Raw genomic sequence first — 20,440 nt, forward strand, 5'->3', positions numbered from 1 at the left:
ATCCTTCCCTGTAACCGCCTGTCATTGTGTAAGTTATAGTCCAGACTCTGTCATTATCTAGCCAGGGAAATTGGGACAAGCCACCTGACCTCATCGCACTTGCATTTCCTGAACTTGTAATAGGACAGGATTAAGCTTTTCCCTAAGAGCTCCTTCTAGCTTATTTTTCTTTCTGCTTTAACGGTTTATCATTTCACCACTTAATATAGCTGAGGAAGGGAAAAGAATTTTACAGAAACGAAAATGGAAAAAATTTTAAAACATTGTTTTATATATACATGTATTCTAAATCATTTTCCTCTTATTCTTCAGGGATGCAGTAACTTCAACACACACAATAATATCAAACTGAATCAGAGGAATTGGCAAAAGTTCAGATTATGAGGTAAATGGCTGAACAAGGGATCAAAAATTAGACAAATTTTACATTCATCTTGTCACAGGATCTAGCTAATTTCCAAAATTTCTGGGTTGGGGAGTGAAAAGATTTTCCTTGAGGTACCTCCCTGTAGAGACAGAAATAACAAGTCCCTCATTCTGTTCTATAGGTAGAGAGGTGTACAACTCCCTTCATAACGCAGCATTTGGATGGCAAGATAAAGAGACTCCAGATATACTAAGGCCAAGACAGGGGCAAAGTGCTAGAGCACAGTGATTTGGTTCTTACTTTAAATCCATTTTCCCCAGACAAAGCACCTCCTTGTTATTTGGTATCAAAAACCATGATCTGCACAATTCCGAGAATGACGCAGGTTTCGAATTAGAAAGGTATACTATACATTTGTAAACAAATTTACTTCTATACCTTCTCAGTTTAATTGCTGCTACAAAAGAAAAATGAATGTGTCAACTTGGTTATTTTATATGTCACAGTTAATGGAATAGATGATACAAAGCAAATCATTTTTAGGTCAAAATGTCCTTCATTAATAAATGAATGTATTCTTGTGCTCTTTGTATTCAAAAGGACAGAACTTTAAAAAGACATTTAAACTATTCCCCAAACTGAAAAAAAAGTATTATTTATAGTTTCCTTGAACAAGAAATTACACACTTATTTTAATAAAATATGCAGAGTTGGTCATTTTAACACTTTGGTCATTTCAACATTTTGTTGTTTTATTGTGAAGCGAATTTTTAATAAATAAAATTCAACATAATAGGGCAAGTCATCATGAATAACTTGACAGGTTGATCATGAAATTACATCTTCCCCTTCTTTATACTGGATCCAGCTGTAGGAGTGGGGTCAGCAGGTTGCCTCAGGTTGACAGGGCCTCATGGTCATCCTCAGCTACAGCGCACGGGCCTAAGGTGATACCCCTATATCCTACCGCCACCCCTCTTCTCCTCTGGTAACCACCCTTCTGTTGTCCGTGTCTCTGGGTTTGCTGGTTTGTTTTGTTCGTTTGTTGCTTTCAGTTTTATATCCCACATAATGAGTGAAATCTTGAGGGTTCTTGTCCTTTTCCGTCTCGCTTACTTCACTTAGCAATCTCAAGGGCCATCTATGCTGTGGCAAATGGCAGTATTTCATCTTTTCTTATGGAGTAATATTCCATTGTGTATATGTATCTTCCTTATCCAATCACCCATTGCAGGACACTTTGGTTGTTTCCATGTCTTGGCTACCCTGTATAATGCTGCAATGAACGTAGGGATACACATATCTTTACAAATAAATGTTTTCAAATTTTTCAGGTAGATATGATATGGGCCAAACGAGTTTCTTAGCTTCCTAGTTCCTGATCTTAATCACCTTTCAAATCAGCTTTTTAATCTTACACAGAAGATTATTCCTACCCTGAGTCATAGGAAGTCTCCTGCTCCCTGCTCCAGACCATTCCAGGCCCAGCTCCTGGGTGAACACCGCCACCTGAATGACCGGATTAACCAGAGGAGAAGACCACAGGCTCCACACAGATAAAGAGAATTTCCACCACACAGCCACCTTGTGTCGATGGCTTTGGGTCCTGCTTCTTGGGCCAACACTTGGACTAAACTCTGGTTGACTTCTTGGTTAACTTCTTGGTTAAATTCTGTTTAACCAAAATCTATTTTTCTCTTAGGGGCCTTGGAGATACAGATGATACCCCAGCAAGATTGCCAGTCATGACCAAAGAAGCCACCATGACCTTCCAAGCAGATCTCAGTCTTCCAGACAGTTCTCGGGACCCCTTCCTCTCACCTGAGATCAGACAGGGCGAGAGTTCCGTGAATCCCCCAACAGGCAGGGACAGCTCTACGCCCCTGCCCAGCAGGAAGCAGATACAGAAGAAAAGACTTCCTGTCCCTCAACTTCCCATAGAGATTTTATGGGGGTCACATCTCTCAAGGGGAAAACAAGGCAGGCAGTTAAGAGACAGGCATCGGGTCTCTGCATTACTGCACAACCCACAGAATGCAACCGCCCAAAAGACCTCCACTCTCCGCCCAAAACTTCCCCTTTTCACTGTAATTATCTACCCCTATGAAGAAACAAATGGGTACAAAATGCCCAACTAGATTAAACTGGTCACTCACACCTGCACAGTAAAGGCCACAACGACCTTCATTTCACCTGGACCACTTTATACCATCATTATAATATCATGCATATGCCTGGAAGTTCATTAATATCATTATAACAGACTGAATTCTGGGAAGGAACAAGCGTAGTCTAAAAAGATGAGGTAATAGCCCCTTGTCAATCACAGATGTCAATCAAGTGGTTCCATGCCCGGAAAGGAACAGCCCATTCTAGAGAAAAAAGGGATGAAAACTCCAAGTCCTCACCAGTCAGTGCCTCTTGAGCCTCTCCTTTGCTCGGGGCCCACTCCAAACACTTTGGAGTGTACTTTCTCTTCTAATAATGCCACCTTCAGCCTTTGAGCCTTTTGAGCCCATCCTTTTACTCGGCTGGCTCGAAACTCTTTGGAGTGTACTTTTGCTTCTAATAATGGGCCCTTATGCCATTCTCTACTGGTAGGGTCTGCTCCTATTTCTTTGGAGTGCACTATCTCTTCTAATAAACTACTCTTTCACCACTTTATTTCTGTGTCTCGTTCAATTCTTTGCTTGAGACGCCAAGAACCTGGACACCACACCGAGACGGGCCCACTCTCCGGTAACAGATATGCAGAAGAAGGATTGCTGAGTAATACAGTAATTCTAGTTTTAACTTTTTGAGGAAACTCCATAATGTTTTCCATAGCGGCTGTACCAATTTACATTCCCCCCAGCAGTGTTTGAGGGTTCCTTTTTCTCCACAACCTCTCCAACCCTTACTATTTCTTGTCTTATTGATAACAGCCATTCTAACAGGTGTGAGTTGGTATCTCATTACGGTTTTGATTTGCATTTCCCTAATTGCTAGCGAAGTTGAGCATCTTTTCATATAGTATCTGTTGGCTGTTTGTGTGTCTTCTTGAGAAAAGTATTTGTTCAGGTCTTCTGCCTATTTTTAAATAGAATTGTTTTTGTTGTTGTTGTTTAGTTGTGTGGACGGAAAAAGGGGTCACATGTTAAACCTGACAAGCTCAGGAGACTGAAAATAATCACACAGGATGTCGTGAACATAAAAATTCCTAACTAAGGTGGGCCAAGTCACATCTTTAGTCTGCAGCTTCCTTGACAAAGGTCAATCTTTACCTTAAGTGAGCCTGTCTGTTTTCTTTTTGCATCTAAGATAACATCCTTGGAATGTCAGTAATCCCTTCTCCCCCACCCCCACCAGAACAGGAAACTACAGAATCCCTCATTATTATTCTTGTCCCTTGACTAATATCTCTATGTGAACTATTAACTATCTGGTATCCACCTATGTGAAAGTACCTGTCTCTCCAATTTACTTTTATCCAATCCCAGACATTCCCCCACTTTGCTTTCCCCCACCCCCTTAATCTACCACCAGTGGATTTCATGTAACCCTCCTCCTTTGATTCTACATAGAAAATAAGCTGCAAACCGCCATTTTGGGGTGCATTTTCTCACTCCGTTGAGATTTTGTTTCCCGGCAATTGTCATCAGTTTGGCTCAAATAAACTCTTACAAGCCTTCTCTTAAACTGGATGTTTTTTCGTCGATAGTTGTATGACTCCTTTATATATTTTGGATACTAGCCCCTTATCAGAGGTATTGTTTTCAAGTAGCTTCTCCTATTCAAGTGGTTACCTTTTTGTTTTGTTGATGGTTTCTTTTGCTGTGCAGAACCTTTTTAGTTTGACGTAGTCCCATTCATTTATTTTTGCTTTTATTTCTCTTGTCCTTGGGGTCAAGTTCATAAAATTCTCTTTGAAATCAAGGTCTGTAAGTTTAGTACCTATGTTTTCTTCTATATAGTTTATTGTATCAGGTCGTATATTTAAGTCTTTAATCCATTTTGAGTAATTTTTTTTGTGTATGATGTCAAATAGCTGTCTAGTTTCATTCTTTTGCTCTAATAAAGTTTTTAAAGATGATGAAACTGAGGCTCAGACATGTGATGTTGTGATAATAATAAATATATATTTGATCTTCATCCCTGGTTTCTGGCAGAGCTTCTAAACTTGTAACTTCCTGAGTGGTAGGGGTTAGTGGAGTGTCTTTTGTTATTCATAATAAGACTCTTTCACTATACCTGAGTTTATGCTAATGAGGTGACTTTTGGAGGACGGGGGCTGGTTCTCAGAGGAACCAATGTGATGAATAGAGAGTTGGAACTTTCACCCCACCCTCAACCTCCCAGGAGGAGAGAAGGGATTGCAGATTCATCAGCAATGGCCAATGGTTTGATCAATCACCCCAACATGGTGGGACCTCCATAAAAACCCTAAAATGGATTCAGAGAGCTGCCAGGTTGGTGAATGTACCAACCTGTGCTGCGAGGGTGTCACACCCCGAACTACGTCAGGGCAGAAGCTCCTATGCTCAGGACCCTTCTGAACTTTGCCCTATGTACCTCTTCATCCAGTTGTTCATTTATATCCTTTATAATGGCCTTGTAATAAACCGGTAATAGCAAGTAAAGTATGTTTCCCTGAGTTTTGTGAGCCATTCTAGCAAATTACAAACTTGAGGGGGTCATGAGAACGTTCGATCTATAGCCAGTCAGTCAGAAGTACCGAGACTTGGAACGGACATCTGAAGTGGGAGGCAGTCTTGTGGGACTGAGCCCTTAGCCTGTGGGGTTTGCACTAACTCCAGTGTCAGAGTTGATTTACACTGTAGGACACCCAGCTGATGCACAAAGGGAAGTGGAAAATTCCTTGGTGCAGAAGACCCACACATTTGGTACCAGAAGTGTTATGATGAAAGGAACAGTCTTCCTTTAGAGAGGTTTAATACCATGGTCATGGAGCTAAGTAGAGCTGGGCTTTGAAGCCAAGCAATCCAATTTTAAAACCTATACTCTGAATAATAACAAAGCGTTTAAGTAAAATGCAAACCATCTCATCCTTCTAGATTCATAACATACATGCACGCTTATTGACAGCAATAAAGAGTTGGAAGAAAAACAAAAATTGCCACATGAATTCCTACCTGTGTCTGCCTCATCGCCCGTTCCACTCGGCGTGTGCTTCCTCTCTCGAGTTTTGTCCGGAGGACCAAGGCTGATGTCTGAATGGCCCAGTACTTTGCTTGTGAAAGCAAACACTGATGGAAGAGAAAATAAAATGAAATAAAAACCACATAAAGAAGGGATAAGCTGGGTGATCCCACTATACATAGAACAAAACTAATTCTTCCAAAAATATCAGGATACAGCTGAAGGCAGTTTGGAAAATCTCAGTGAAAAATAATACAACATGTGCTTTCAAATATTCTTATGAAAACTGTGGTCATTACTTAACCTAGTTGATTGATTCTACTGAATAAGTCACTTACAGAATGAATCAGAATCTTTCCAGTTAATCAAAACAGTAAGCAGAATATATCACACCATAGACTAATAAATCTTTTTATCTCACAGATTACAACATGTGACAAAATAAACCACAGAAAAATAAATGCTATTTTTCTCAAATTTGAAATAAATTTTTTAAAACTACCCAAATTCACAAATGAAAACAATTAGAAATCTGGTGCCCTTTCACTTAAAAAAAAAACTTAATTCACAGACACAAATGCAATTTAAACTTTAAGTACACAAAATGCTCCCAAAATGAAGTATTTGTTCACTTAAAAGTTAAAGGTGGGGTCGGCCCGGTGGCTTAGGCGGTTAGAGCTCCATGCTCCTAACTCTGAAGGCTGCCGGTTCGATTCCCACATGGGCCAGTGGGCTCTCAACCACAAGGTTGCCGGTTCAATTCCTCGAGTCCCGCAAGGGATGGTGGGCTCCGCCCCCTGCAACTAAAATTGAACACGGCACCTTGAGCTCAGCTGCCACTGAGCTCCTGGATGGCTCAGTTGGTTGGAACGCATCCTCTCAACCACAAGGTTGCCGGTTCGACTCCCACAAGGGATGGTGGGCTGCGCCCCCTGCAACTAACAACGGGACCTGGAGCTGAGCTGCGCCTGACACAACTAAGATTGAAAGGACAACAACTTGACTTGGAAAAAAGTCCTGGAAGTACACACTGTTCCCCAATAATAAAGTCCTGTACCCCTTCCCCAATAAAAAAGAAAAAAAAAGTTAAAGGCATAAGATCTTTTTTTCTATTTGTATTACTATTTTAAAATGCATGCAAATGCTTTCTGGCCTTGGTTAGGGTAAGGAATCTCCAATTTTAGTTAAAATGCTTTCCTAGTGAGGGCATCTTGAATAAACTAATGCCAGAGAAAAGTGACTGCCATCAGTTCAGAGAATGTACTAGAAACCACTGAGCATCTGTAACCTCATGATAACACTGGGGACAGAGCTATGTGGGACATCCGGGGAAGTCTCCAAGTCAGGCAGAGCTTGGTTAGAATCCCAGGTGTGACCCTAGGACCTATCTGACCTCCCGAGGTCTCTTTCCTCCTCCGTAAACAGCCATTCCCATGTCTCACAGAGTTGTGAGGATGAAGGCAGTGTGAACAGGTGAGGCTTCACAGAGTCTCCCAGAGTGCCCACACAAAGCACACGTGGCCCCCTCTCCTGTACTGCTTTCTCTCACCCTTAACAGAAAATCACCTTCCAGAGTGGGCATGGGGGATGGCACTAACCTCTGATGGGGTTCAGGACACACGACTCCCAAATACGGTACCTTGGCATATGGAATGTTTTAAGCTGAAGGAGTATGAGAAAGCAGATGCAGAAGATTACTCTGACCCCTGCCCCGCCCCCAGCCTCCTCCCGTGAAACAGGTCATAAAAGCCGCCTGTGAGAGGTGCCCTCTCTATAACCAGAAGAAAGGGGCATCCTTATCTCTGAAGACATATGGACGCTGAGAAGAATCCCAACAAATAAGCCTGACTAAGTACCCCCAGCCTAATACACATCCCTCAGACACTTTGACCGCTCACATTCCTCCACGACTGCCCACTCTTCATCAAACCGAGCATAAAAATACTCAGGATTAACTGTTTCGTCAGGTCTTCTTTTCCTTATGAAGGCTCCCATGTTGTGCAAAACTGATATTAAGTAAATTTGCGTGCCTTTCTCCTGTTAATCATTCTTGGTGAGTCTAATTTTCAGAGCCAGCCAAGGACCCTAAGAGAGGGGACGATGACTTTTCCTCCCAGTTTTCCTCCCCCACACCTCCCATCACACTGATCGCTTTATGAATAACATTGCAGTACACAGATCAACTCAGGCCTCAGGCTTGTCCGACTTAAAACCCAGCTTTCTGGAGGTGTGCACACCAAAGAGAGGAGATATCTCCCTCGGAAAAACAACAAAGTCAGACTGTGTTCTATGCTGGCACGAGAACAAGAGTTTGCCTGAGACGTTTATGTGAAGGGCAAGCAAAACATTCTCACTAAACAATAAAAGTAAAATGCAATCTGGCAAGTAGATATCTGAAAAGCTTTAAAGAAAGAACTGACTGGATAATGATATCACTGAAGAATGCATTTATCTTATATCCATTTGGCTGAGAGATATAGACTTGGGAAAGTCTTTCAGAAAGGAGTTAACTGCAGATAGGCTGTATTTAATATATTTTATAAAACACTGCTGCTCACAGGAATCAATCATAATAGGGGATATTAGGAAAAGAAAAAGAAAACTGACAGGAGGTATATGCTCTACAGCTCTACTGACTTATGAAGGAATTATATTTTTTAAAAATGTCCAGTCTAACAGTTCAGCAAGCAAACCCAATGGAGAGAACACCAACCTAACTACCTGCCTCAGCAGCAGGCCAGCCCGGATGGTGAGAACTCAAGCTGTCATCTGTCCAGATGGACCGGTGGAGTTAATCCATAGTCTCTATCATGTCCTCAACGAGGGTTATGGCTCTTAATTCCAATTTTGGACCTGCGAATGTCCACCCCACTGCCTTCTGCTGACTGCCTCACCATTCAGATCTCAGCTTAAATGCCATCTCCTCAGAGAACCTTTCTCAACCACCTACCTAAGTGACGCCATCTCTCCCCAGTGGTTCTCTATCACTGCATCCAGTTTGGAATATTACTCAGCCTTATAAAGGAAGGAGGTTCTGGTACACATGGATGAATCCTGAAGACGCTATGCTCAGTGAAATAAGCCAGATACAAAAGGTCAAATACTGTATGATTCCACTTATATGGGGTACCTAGAAGAGTGAAACTCATAGAGACAGACAGTAGAATGGTGGTTGCCCTGGGCTGGGGGAGGGGGCATGAGAGTTACCATTTAATGGGGACAGAGTTTCAGGCCGGGGTGATAAAATAGTCCTGGAGATGGATGGTGGTAGTGATTGCACAACACTGTAAATGTCCTTCATACCACCGAACACTTAAAAATTGTTAAATGGCAAATTTTATGTTATGCATATTTTACCACAACAAAAAAGTAGCATATATATTACAAAATCATTACTAAAAAAGTCCTTAAAAAGACAGAACAATCTTACAGTCAAGCTCAGTGCTGCTAAAAGACTGAAAACAGAAAAGAGAAGATAAAATATAACTGTGCCCAAACTAATATTTCATTGTATTTTAAAGCCACTAATGATATTTTGGATGAAATATCCTGTACACATGTTCAACGTCTCCCAAATTTCAGAATTTGTTTCCCAAAGGCTGGGTTATCTTAGTGTATGAAAAGGTTCTGATATATTTCTATGTAATTAAATTAGAGTGAGCACAATTTTTCATCATCTCATCTTCTATTTCCCACAAAGAATACATTTTTATGAAGATTTACAATATTGCATGTTTCTAATTCTTATAATTTATAATTTGCTTCTAATAATTCACTCATTTCTCAAAAATATTCTGTACATTTCTAAATATTTTACTCTAGACTGGTCATAAATAACAGAAATTACTAAAAGGCTGATAACTGGAGAGTTAACTTCTTGCTCCGAGGAAAATACGGTAAACACTCAATTGCAAAAGCGTCCATAACAGTGGTTCTTAACCAGGATATTATTCGCCCTCCTCCATGCAGGAGAGCAAGTTGCCGCCTTTCTGAAGACACAGATATGCCAACTCCCTCAGAAGGCAAATTACCCAAAACACAAATTAAGCTGTCACCACTCCACCTAAGATATATAGCAGTGCTCACTCCACCTGCCAGTGCACGGCTTAGCGACTCACACATGAACAGGTATTGATGCTAGTTACCTTCGAGTTTAAAATGCCTAATACTAGCTATTGCACTGGCAAACAGAAGCTGTGCACAGCAATGAGCTTTTCTATTGCACAAATATTCAACTTATTAGAAATCTTCCCAAGTGACAGAAACCCAAATGATGTCCCACTATGATTAAACCATGTCCTTGTAGACTTCAGGGTATCATCTGCCAGCTCCGTTCTGATACATGGTGAAATGTTCAGACAGCGTTAACTTGAAAAAACTGGCTGCCCATTATTACAGCATACTGTTTTATCTTTGTTGTAGGAAAGAACTCCTTACAGCCATAATCGTTACATTTCTTTTTCTTTGTGAAGAAAAACCAAAACATTCAAAATCACCTAGACACATGGCAAAAGTCTGTTGTGAAAATAAACTGATTGATGCTTCTGTGCTTTTGGCATGAAATTGTCACTTTTTCCATATGGAAATAGTGGGTCATCCTGAATCTTGATGCTTTCTAGTATTGATAGGCTCAAAGAAATAAACTGAGGTTCTTCCCAAGCAAAGCACTGACAGAGACGGTAAGTTTGAAGTTCGTATTTTATCTTCATTTAGACTATAGGGAAGATGTATGCCAACACTTAAATGAACTTAATACATTCACACAAGAAAGCTGAATTAATTTGTTAACAGTCTAAAAGAAATTTTTGACTTTTACATAAGAAATTCTAGTTTGGTTAAAATGTGCTGAGAAAAGGTGCTTTATGAACCTTCCTTTTTTTAAAGATACTGTTCTTTCAGAATGGAAGAATGACCATTGCAAGTCATTGGACAATGAATGTGCATGTCTTATGTGACTCTTTCCACAGATTTTTCACTTTGATGTGGCAAAGAAATGGCTACTAGATCCAGTATTTCCTTCTGTTAAAGCATTTTACACACACACACACACACACACACACACACACACACACAAAATGAATTTTCACAAACTGAACAGATCTATGTAACTGGCATCCAGATCAAAAACCATTACCAGCATCCCACTGTCCCCTTGTTCTCTGTCTTGGACACTTCTCTGCCCCTCGGCAAAGAGAAACTCCTATCCTGTCTTCTAACAAAATAAATCAGTGTGCATGTTTTCTACTTTATACAAATGTAATCAGAGAATACTCTTGTATCTGGCTTCTTTTGCTAAACATTATGCTTGAAAGATTCATTCATATAGTTGTACAATGTTCGTTTTATTGCTCCATAATATTCCATTGCATAAATATACAATGTATTTAACCATTATACTGCTAATGGGCATTTAGGTAGTTTCCAATTTGGGGCTATTACAAATGTGCATGAACATTCTAGATGTGCTATCAGAATGTACTCTTAGGCACATTCTAAGACATGCTCTTTAGATGGAAGTATTTCTGTTGGGTATATACTTCGGAGTGAAATTGTTAGGTCACGGAGTATGAATACATTTAGCTTTCATACATACTGCCAATCTTCTAAAAGGGTTGTTCTACTTCACACTCTTATTAGAAACATCAGAGAGTTGTTGTTTCACATCCTTGCAACACTGAATAATGCCTATTTTTTGTGTGTAAGCCAATCTGGTGGGTATGTAGCAGTATTCCTTTGTGGTTTAAATTTGTATTTCTCTAATGACTAATACAGTTGAGTACCTTTGAATATGTTAATGACCCTTTTATTGCCTCTTTATTAAGTCCCTTTTGAAGTCCTTCGCCTGTTTTTTTAATTGGGTTGTCAGAATTTTCCTTGATAATTTGTAAGTATTCTTTATATTTTCTGGACACATGTCCTCTGCCTTTTCGTTGGAAGAGGGTAATATATTATTTATTCTTATTTGACAAACACTTATTTAACACATACGATGTGCTAGCAAGGCAGAGTTCAAAGTTCTTTAACAATATTAATGGTATCTTTTGATAAAAAGTGCTTCATATTAATAAATTCCAGTTTATCTTTTTTTGTTTGTTTGTTTTATGGTTACAGCTTTATTTCCGTTTGTCCTAAAGTCTCAAAGATGTTCTCCTACATTTACCTCTAAAAGCCTGATAGTTTTGCTTTTCACTTTTGCATAATCTATCTGGAATTGATTTTTGCATATATGAGGTATGATCAGACACTACAGTGAACGTTTAAATCTAAAAAATTTATTACAATAAAAGACACATTGCCATTAATCCCCTCAAAATACTCCCCCTGACTTTGAACTCACTCATCCCATCATTCTTGTCACTTTCTGAAGCAATTCTGGAAGTCCTCTTTCATGGATGTCTTCAGTTGCACTGTCGTGGCTTCCTCAATGTCCTGAATCATTTTGACTTTGGGGAAGAGCCAGGAGTCACATGGTGTCAGATCCAGTGAATAAGGTGGATGAGGACACACCGTAATGTTTTTATTTGATAGAAAATGTCACACCATAGCGATGTGTGACACGGAGCATTGTCGTGATGGAGGGTGAAGTAAAAAAACTCATGAAAGAGGACTTCCAGAACTGATTCAGAAAGTGGCAAGAATGATGGGATTAAGTGTGTTCGAAGAGAGGTGGGGTATTTTGAGGGGGATTAATGGTAATGTGTCTTTTACTGTAATAAATTTTTTTATTTAAACATTCACAGTATGTTCTGATCACACCTCGTATAGTATGAGATAGGGGATAAATAGTTTTCTTCCATATGGATATAAATCATCTAACCATTTACGGAAAGGCCTACCCAATCCCCATTGTACTACAATGCCAAGTCTGTCATAAATCAAATGAACCGTGTATGTATGGATGTTTCTAGACTATCTGTTCCACTGGTTGGCCTGTACTTCCTTATGTCAAAATATCTTAATTCAGTGCTTCTCAAACTTAAAAGTACATAAGAAGAACATAGAGAGATTGTTAAAACACAGACTCCTTGGCCCCAACCCCAGAGATTCTTATTCAGTTAAGGTGAAGGTGGAGCCAGAGAAATTCCATGTCTCATAAGCTCCAGGTTATGCTGATACTGCCCATCCAAGGACCCGAGTGTGCTGAGCACTGTCAAATATACATGTCGTTCCATAATACCTGGCAGAGGAAATACTGCACTATGTTCTTCTCCAGCACTGCCATAGCTGTTCTTAGCCCTCTGCATTTCCATATGAATTTTCAAGTCAGCTTGAGTTCCACAAAACCAAAAAGTAACAGCAACAAGCAAAAATATCAAACTGCTGGCCTGTGTTAGGGACTACATTGATTATGCAGGTTAATTGGAGGAGACTTAAAATTTTAAAATACTGAGTCCTACATGAACATAGCATACCCTAAATCCTATACTTAGGTCTTCATTAATTTCTCTTAATAATGTTTTATAGATTTTACTGTGGAGGCCTTATAAATCTTTTGATAGGTTTATTCTCAGGAATTTGATGTTTTTTGGCATTATTACGGGTGTTTTTTTTCTCTTTTTTAATATATTTTTTAATTGTGGTAAAACACATACAACATAAAACATATCATCTTAACCAATTTGAAGTGTATAGTTCAGTTATGTTAAGTACATTCACAATGCTGTGCAATCAATCTCCAAAATTCTTTTCATCTTGCAAATGAAACTCTATACCCATTACAACAATTCCCCATTATACCTACTGCCAGCCCCCTGCAACAACCATGCGACTCTCTGTTTCTATGAATTGGATTACTCTAGGTACCTCATATAAGTGGAATCATACAGTTACAAATGCTATCTTTTTTAAGTGCATTAATTTCTACCTAGAGTCTATTAACTAAAGTAATTTGATAAAATATCAGCTCACTAAATTATGAGTATGGCTAAAAATCCAGTAAGAAACAGAAGTTTAAGAAATTTAGTATTTTCACGTAGCAGCACTTTGAGAATCAGGACAAGGCTAAAGAACACTGTGCCGTTTGCAACCATATACTTGTATATGAGATGGAATTCCCACCACATCGGTGCAGAGACCAGAAACCACCAAATGGAGGGATACCATTTATTTGCCTGTTTTAAGAAAAGTTTGCGCATTTCTCAAATCTCATTGACCAAATTCTATGAAAAGTGACTTATTGAGTTAGTAGGATTTTACAGGTATATAATTTTTCTATACTCTTTAATATTTCTTTCATTATTATGAATGTTGATGAACTATAGTGATATCTTTTATTTATAGTTGCAATGTTTCATTGTTAAAGAATCAATCCACTTCAGCATTGTTGATAAGGATGTAAGAAGATAATTTTGAGAGCATAAGGTAGTCTGCTCTGCACGCCATAGTAGGAGCTTATCACTTTAAGATATGCCACCTGAGCTGACGCTAGGTCTCACGCTAAAAAAGGAACTGTAATAATCTAACATCTGAGGAAACTCTGTTAACTGCTGGAAATGAAAAAGTCAGTGAATACCACTTTACCTCACACTAAAAAGTAAATTTTAATATTATGACACACTATATATATAGGCATTATTTTACTTAACTAACAATTTCCCAGTATATCCAACATAACTCGCATTCCCAGAAATGTAGCAAAGAAAATTCTGTAACACCATCAAAGAGGATCTGGGATGTTGTTTCTATTGAAAACAAATTTCCTTTCATTCTTAGCATGTTTCAAAAAATCTTCTTCCAGAGGTCACGCGGATCCTGTATATGACAGACAGCCAGTCTGCCCCTTTAAACATGGAGCTTTCAGATGGCTGTTTTTCCACACGTACATCAGATGATGCCCACCCAGGTCAGGCTGACCTTATACAGCAAGGAACAAAGACATACTATAAAAAGCAGCACCATTCCCCTTGCTTAATGATCTATTCAAAAGAGCATTCATTGTTCAAACCAATACTAAATGACGGTAACTTTAAATTCCAAATTTAACCTATAAATTATTCCCCTAAAGTAGAACAGCAGTCTAAATCCTGCATCCTTGCTCTGTACATCATTTCAAGTCTGTCTCAAATCTATTTCACCCAAGACTCACGACTGCCCTACACAAACCTGCCAACACAGCTCCCTGAACCCAGTAAGCTCACTCTTTCCCATCTCCTTCCTTTGCTCTCGCTATCACTCCATCTAAACCCCAGCTGTCTTTCAAGGCCGGACTCAAATCCCCCCTTAGTGAACAAAGCCTTCTTTGACGGCTCCGTCCTAAATATTTTCGTCTCTTCTGAGCAGTTAGGGGATTTATTTATCTGCGCTATCAATTTGTAGTTTAAACTGCCTGGTATTGCTAGTTACATTTTCATAAGTTTATCTGATCTTGGCTAAATTAAAAATTCCATGAAGGTAAGTCCTATGCTTTATACTTGTATTTCTCCCACCATATCTAGTAGCATGCTTGGCAAATTCTGAGACTCTGGATCTCCTGCTATTACAATGCTTTCAAAGCTCTTTTCTACGCTCTGCGAATTTTCCTATAGAAAGCAGACACCAGAGAGATCAAGCGGTTGGTCATTTGGCCGCCTCAGAAAAGAGATCTGCATTCTGGAGATGTCAGTTCATTAGCACTGCCAGGTACACCCTTCACACTGTCATGAAGTGCAGACCTACTTAAAACAAACAAATTATTTTCAAACTGAATTTTTCATCTTTTAACACCATATTCATTCATGTCAGAAAGCCTAAGAGCTTTAGCTTCGATGATGGCCAAAAGCAGAAGCACAAAACCCTGAGACACCTTAATATCAAATGTATTACACCATTTAGCTGTAAGCTAAATCTTTCTCCTGTCTGGGGACCATCAGCCCCACTAAAGGGCTTTTCTTTCTTAAAGTTTTTGTCCTTTACTTTATACCAGTGCTCCCATCATCACTGATTCTGCTGCTCACCAGCAGAAAGTCAACAAGACTCACTTTAAAAGTAAAATGTATGCAATGAAACCAGTACAGTCTATTCTTTAAAATGGTTTACCAAATGACATTTAGACCATCTTGCCATTGCTCAAAATAGTTTTTAGATTTTTTTTTATTATTCAATATATGCAGAAGATTAAGAGTAATTAAAATCTGAATTACAAAATACAGGGTCTGACAATTAAGTTCGCGAAATCGTTGCAATGATGTTGCTATCCTTTTTTGATATCAGAGGGATTATTCATTATGAATTTGTACCAACTGGACAAACAGTTAACCAAGTCTACTATTTGGAAGTGCTGAAAGGCTGCATGAAAAAGTCAGATGACCTGAACTTTTCACCAACAATTCATGGCTCTTGCGTCACGACAATGTACCAGCTCACAGGCACTGTCTGCGAGGGAGTTTTCAGCCAGTAAACAAACAACTGCATTGGAACACCCTAGCTACTTACCTGATCTGGCCCCCCAGTGACTTCTTTCTTTACCCGAACATAAAGGAAATATTGAAAGGAAGACATTTTGATGACATTCAGGACATCAAGGGTAATATGATGACAGCTCTGATGGCCATTTGAGAAAAAGAGTTCCAAAATTGCTTTGAAGGGTAGACTAGGCTCTGGCTGGCATCGGTGCATGGTTTCCCAAGGGGAGTATTTCAAAGGTGACAGTAGTGATATTCAACAATGAGGCATGTAGCATTTCTTTCTAGTATAAGTTTGCAAATTTAATTGACCTCATATAATAATATAAACACCTGTGAGTCTGTGTCTGGTTTTTTAACTTATTATATTTATAAAACTTATCCTGGTTGTTGCTCATAGCTATAGTTCATTTATTTTCACTTCACTATTGTATGATATTTCACAAGGGTGATATATGACTATTTATTTATCGATTCTCCTGTCAACAAACTTTTAAGTTGTTTCCAGTTTCTTTGCCATTACACATACTGCTAATATTAAACATTCTTATATGGGTCTACTGGTGCCAATGAGAGAGCTTCCTAAGTATATTTCTAAGACTGGAATTTCTGGAATACCTGTGATACACAACTTCTTGGGTGTTTTACAAGATCTCTCTGGTGTGGATAAGCATGGATTACATTTTTTTTCAATCTTTTTAATTTCAAATCATTTCTAAAAGTTACATTTTTTTCCTCCAAAACATAAAAGTCTAATAACAGAAGATTTTCAGGTATCTTTGTGAATCCGTCCTGTATTTCCTTAAACATTCCTACACAGCTCTTTCGTATCAGAAAACTGCAACTTGTCCCTTAATCCATTATTTGGTGTTTTTGTTGACTCTCCATCATGGTGGCTCGCCTTCTCTTCTGTTGGTTGGTATTTAATTGTGAGCTCACTGCTCAATTTTATTTTGGTATTAGAGATGGTGTCTACTGCCACAGCCAGGCAGCACCAGAATTTAGGATCACTTCAGACCTTCTCCAGGGTCTTGGCTCAGGGGGGAAGTTCTGAAAGTGCTGTAACTTCAGGTAACTCCATCCCTCACACTGCCTGTCAAAGCCCCAGCACACTGCCAATCATGTCTGACCCTGACCCTAGCTGCTGATTTCTTTTTGTATGGCTGTGCATGTATGATGTACTTAAGTCAGGTGGGAAGACTCTTTAGACATCTTCTCTATATTTTTTGAGACCAGCAATGTCTTAACAAGTGTGTCCTTGCCATGGATTTAATTGTTCTGCAGCAGGCAGGCTCTCAGAGCACCCTGTCTGCCATATTGCCAGGAGTGAAAGCCTCTGATCTCCAGTCCATGGTTCCCCTTCTTTCTTTTATTTTAATCTATGTCTTTAGGTTCACTTTATAACTTCTCCATATCTCCTTTGTTACTAAAGACAATACGGGGCAAGACACAAGGCTGAAACTCAGTAAGAGACACAGGCAGATTGACAGAAGTTTAACAGTTGCCTGGGCAACCCACTTATATCTTCAACCCAAAATAGGAATGGTTATCTAGCCATAGATAGGCTTTGCTCATTTTTTGTATAGTTTTGTGCCAGAGGTTTCTTTTTTTCCCTTTAACTTTTTATTTTCAAGCTTATTTTCTCTTTCAGAAAAGTTGCAAGACTAATACCAAGAATTCCTGTATACCCTTCACCCAAGTGTTAACATTTGTCCACACAACCAATAGTTTAATCTCCAGGACTGATATAGACACTATGAAAAATGGCATTTACAGATTTAAAATGATTAAATTCTACTAACTATATTTATATCCATCAACAGAAGTTGCTTGAAATCATATATTAATACCACATTTTTAGATGTCAATTACTACGCTATGATCTACACACGTTTTTTGCCCTATGAACTCTTAAGATTCTGTATTTATCTTCACTATCCCTCTGTTTGTTCTGTATGTTGACTCTTAAGGCTGAGGGGGGAAAATTCAACAAACATTCTAATATCCACAATCTGTGTTAGATCCTAAGAGTCAAAACTAACCCCAACTAGAGTCTACATAGTAAGATCTGGGTCGGATCTTAATGAAGTTCGCGAACTCATCCTAGAAAAAGTGCTACATACCTCATTGCTGAATATCACTATGGTCACCTTTGAAGTACTCCCCTTGGGAAGCTATGCACCGATGCCAGCACCTAGTCCACCCTTCAAAGCAATTTTGGAACTCTTTTTCTGGAATGGCCATCAGAGCTGTCATTGTATTATCCTTGATGTCCTGAATGTCATCAAATGTCTTCCTTTCAATATTTCCTTTACCTTCAGGTAAAGAAAGAAGTCATTGGGGGCCAGATCGGATGAGTAGGGAGGGTGTTCCAATACAGTTATTTGTTTACTGGCTAAAAACTCCCTCACAGACAGCGCCATGTGAGTTGGTGCATTGTTGTGATGTGAGATCCATGAATTGTTGAAAAGTTCAGGTCATCTAACTTTTACACGCAGCCTTTTCATTTTCAGCACTTGCAAATAGTAAACTTGGTTTACTATTTGTCCAGTTGGTACAAATTCATAATGAATAACCCCTCTGATATCAAAAAAGGTTAGCAATATCGTTGCAACAAGTTCGCGAACTTAATTGTCAGACCTTGTAGTTTGTCCAGTATTGTAGATGTTTACAATGAGTTTAAATTCAGTACCAGTTACTTCAACATGACTAAAAGTACACCCACAAATAATCATTAACCTTAAGGCAGTTAACTGTGATGGAAGAAGTAGCAGTTTCCTAAGTAGATGGTGGTAAGAAAAGAGTCTTATAGGATCCCACAAGTCCTATTACTCATTCTATTCCTGAAATAAGATATTTACAAGTAACTCAGTTCAACTCCAATCAAAAAATATTTATTAAGCCCGCTTTTTAACAGTTAAGGCACAAATGGATACAAAAAATAACATATACCCTTCTCCTGTTTCTTTAAAAGTTACCAAGTAATAACCGAGTAGCTACAGGGTTCATTATCAATGAATGCCTACTAAATTAAAACGTACAGAGTAACATTTTGGGAGACAAATATTCAAACCATAAAGAAAATAAAAATCCTGAGCTGTCATACTGACTATAGAACATATCATCATGTAATGCTAATACAAACTAAATATCAGAAGTATCTCAAAAAGTTCTATCACCTATCTTAAAAAATTAAGATGTGAGTATGCCCTAGAAAATAGGTGATCATTTTATCTGTAAAAATGGCTAACAAATTACTTTATGTTTATAAATAAGTATTTATTAAATAGCTTTAAAATTAATAGCAGAAAGAGAAAATACATAAAATATAATGTGTAACTTCCAAAGGTCTTTTTCCATTTTTCACTTACAGCGACCTTGGGGTTTCAGGCAGACAGTCAGAAGGCAGGCTGCCAACATCAATTCACACTTAAGCAAAACTTTTTCCAGTTAAAACTAAGACACCTGTCTGAGTGAACTAAATTGTTCCCATTTTGAACAATGAGAGGAAATTATAAGCATTACTGACCAGGCTCATCTGAAAGGAAATAACGTAGATACCACAGCTAATTTTAAATTATCAGGCCAATACAACATAAAGGTTCTCTTAAACAATATAGGTTATTTTCACTATGACTCATTCAGCTTTCCTGAAATGTGCGGATATAATATCTCAGAAACAGCACTACCTAATGACAATTTTAAAAAGAGTCAAGTATTTTAGGACAAACTTCTGAATTAAAACATTTTCTCAACATGTCTCATATAGTTCAACATGCTGCACTAACATGAAAACACTGGCAAAATTTTCTGGAAAAAAGAGACTTCACCATCATTTTAGTAAACTTTAAGACAGTTGACTAAAATTAAATGAAATTCAGGATCAATAAACCATTCGTTTGTTTGCTCAATAACTATTTACCACATGTCCAATAACCACAGTCCCTCTCCCTCTGGGGACTTACAGCCCTCTGGAAGGAGCATTAAGGCTTCTACCGTATTTGCTCTTCGATCAAGAAAGGAAGCCACCTGACAGCCTCAGTAGTTCACAACCCCAGTCGCAGGCGAACAACACTGCGGCCAGAGCAAGGAAATGGATGCCCAGCAAGACAGAGAAGGCTGTTTCTTTCCTCTCAGCTCCTTCTCTCCCACATCTATATAGCCAATTCCAAACAGGTCTTACGCACTTAAAAAATCCTATTCCTGGAAAACAGGAATATTTCCCTACAAGCCAGTGACCAGATGGCCTGGCTCTTCACTGAGAGCTGTGGGTGCACTAACCTCTACTTTCACTGAAGTACTTTCATAGGCGTTCTATAATCTGATCCTCAAAACAAGTTTTCAGTGCTCAGGGAGGAGCACACCACTCCTTCCCCCATTTTACAGAAAAGAAAGGGGAAGTAAGTGGTTACTCTTACCACTAGGTGAGGATACACGAGGTGGTACACCAGGTTAAAGTAATGCTACCTAAATTGCAGATCTAAGTGGAACAACGCAGCACCACGCTGTAGAACAGAAATAAAGCCTGTCTGGATTTCTAGCATATTTCATTCAT

General features: G+C 38.9%; 1 protein-coding gene across 1 annotated transcript in view; it reads right to left on the reverse strand.

Moving 5' to 3' along the window:
- Positions 1-20,440, reverse strand: part of TTC27 (tetratricopeptide repeat domain 27) — a 143,354-nt gene that overhangs the window by 79,709 nt on the left and 43,205 nt on the right. Inside the window, exon 10 of the mRNA XM_033125352.1 lies at positions 5,500-5,613. Within this exon, the coding sequence (XP_032981243.1) occupies positions 5,500-5,613 (114 nt within the window). The remainder of the gene's footprint in view (positions 1-5,499; positions 5,614-20,440) is intronic.

The sequence above is a fragment of the Rhinolophus ferrumequinum genome, chromosome 13 (genome assembly GCF_004115265.2).
Source record: "Rhinolophus ferrumequinum isolate MPI-CBG mRhiFer1 chromosome 13, mRhiFer1_v1.p, whole genome shotgun sequence".
Classification (NCBI taxonomy): Eukaryota; Metazoa; Chordata; class Mammalia; order Chiroptera; family Rhinolophidae; genus Rhinolophus; species Rhinolophus ferrumequinum.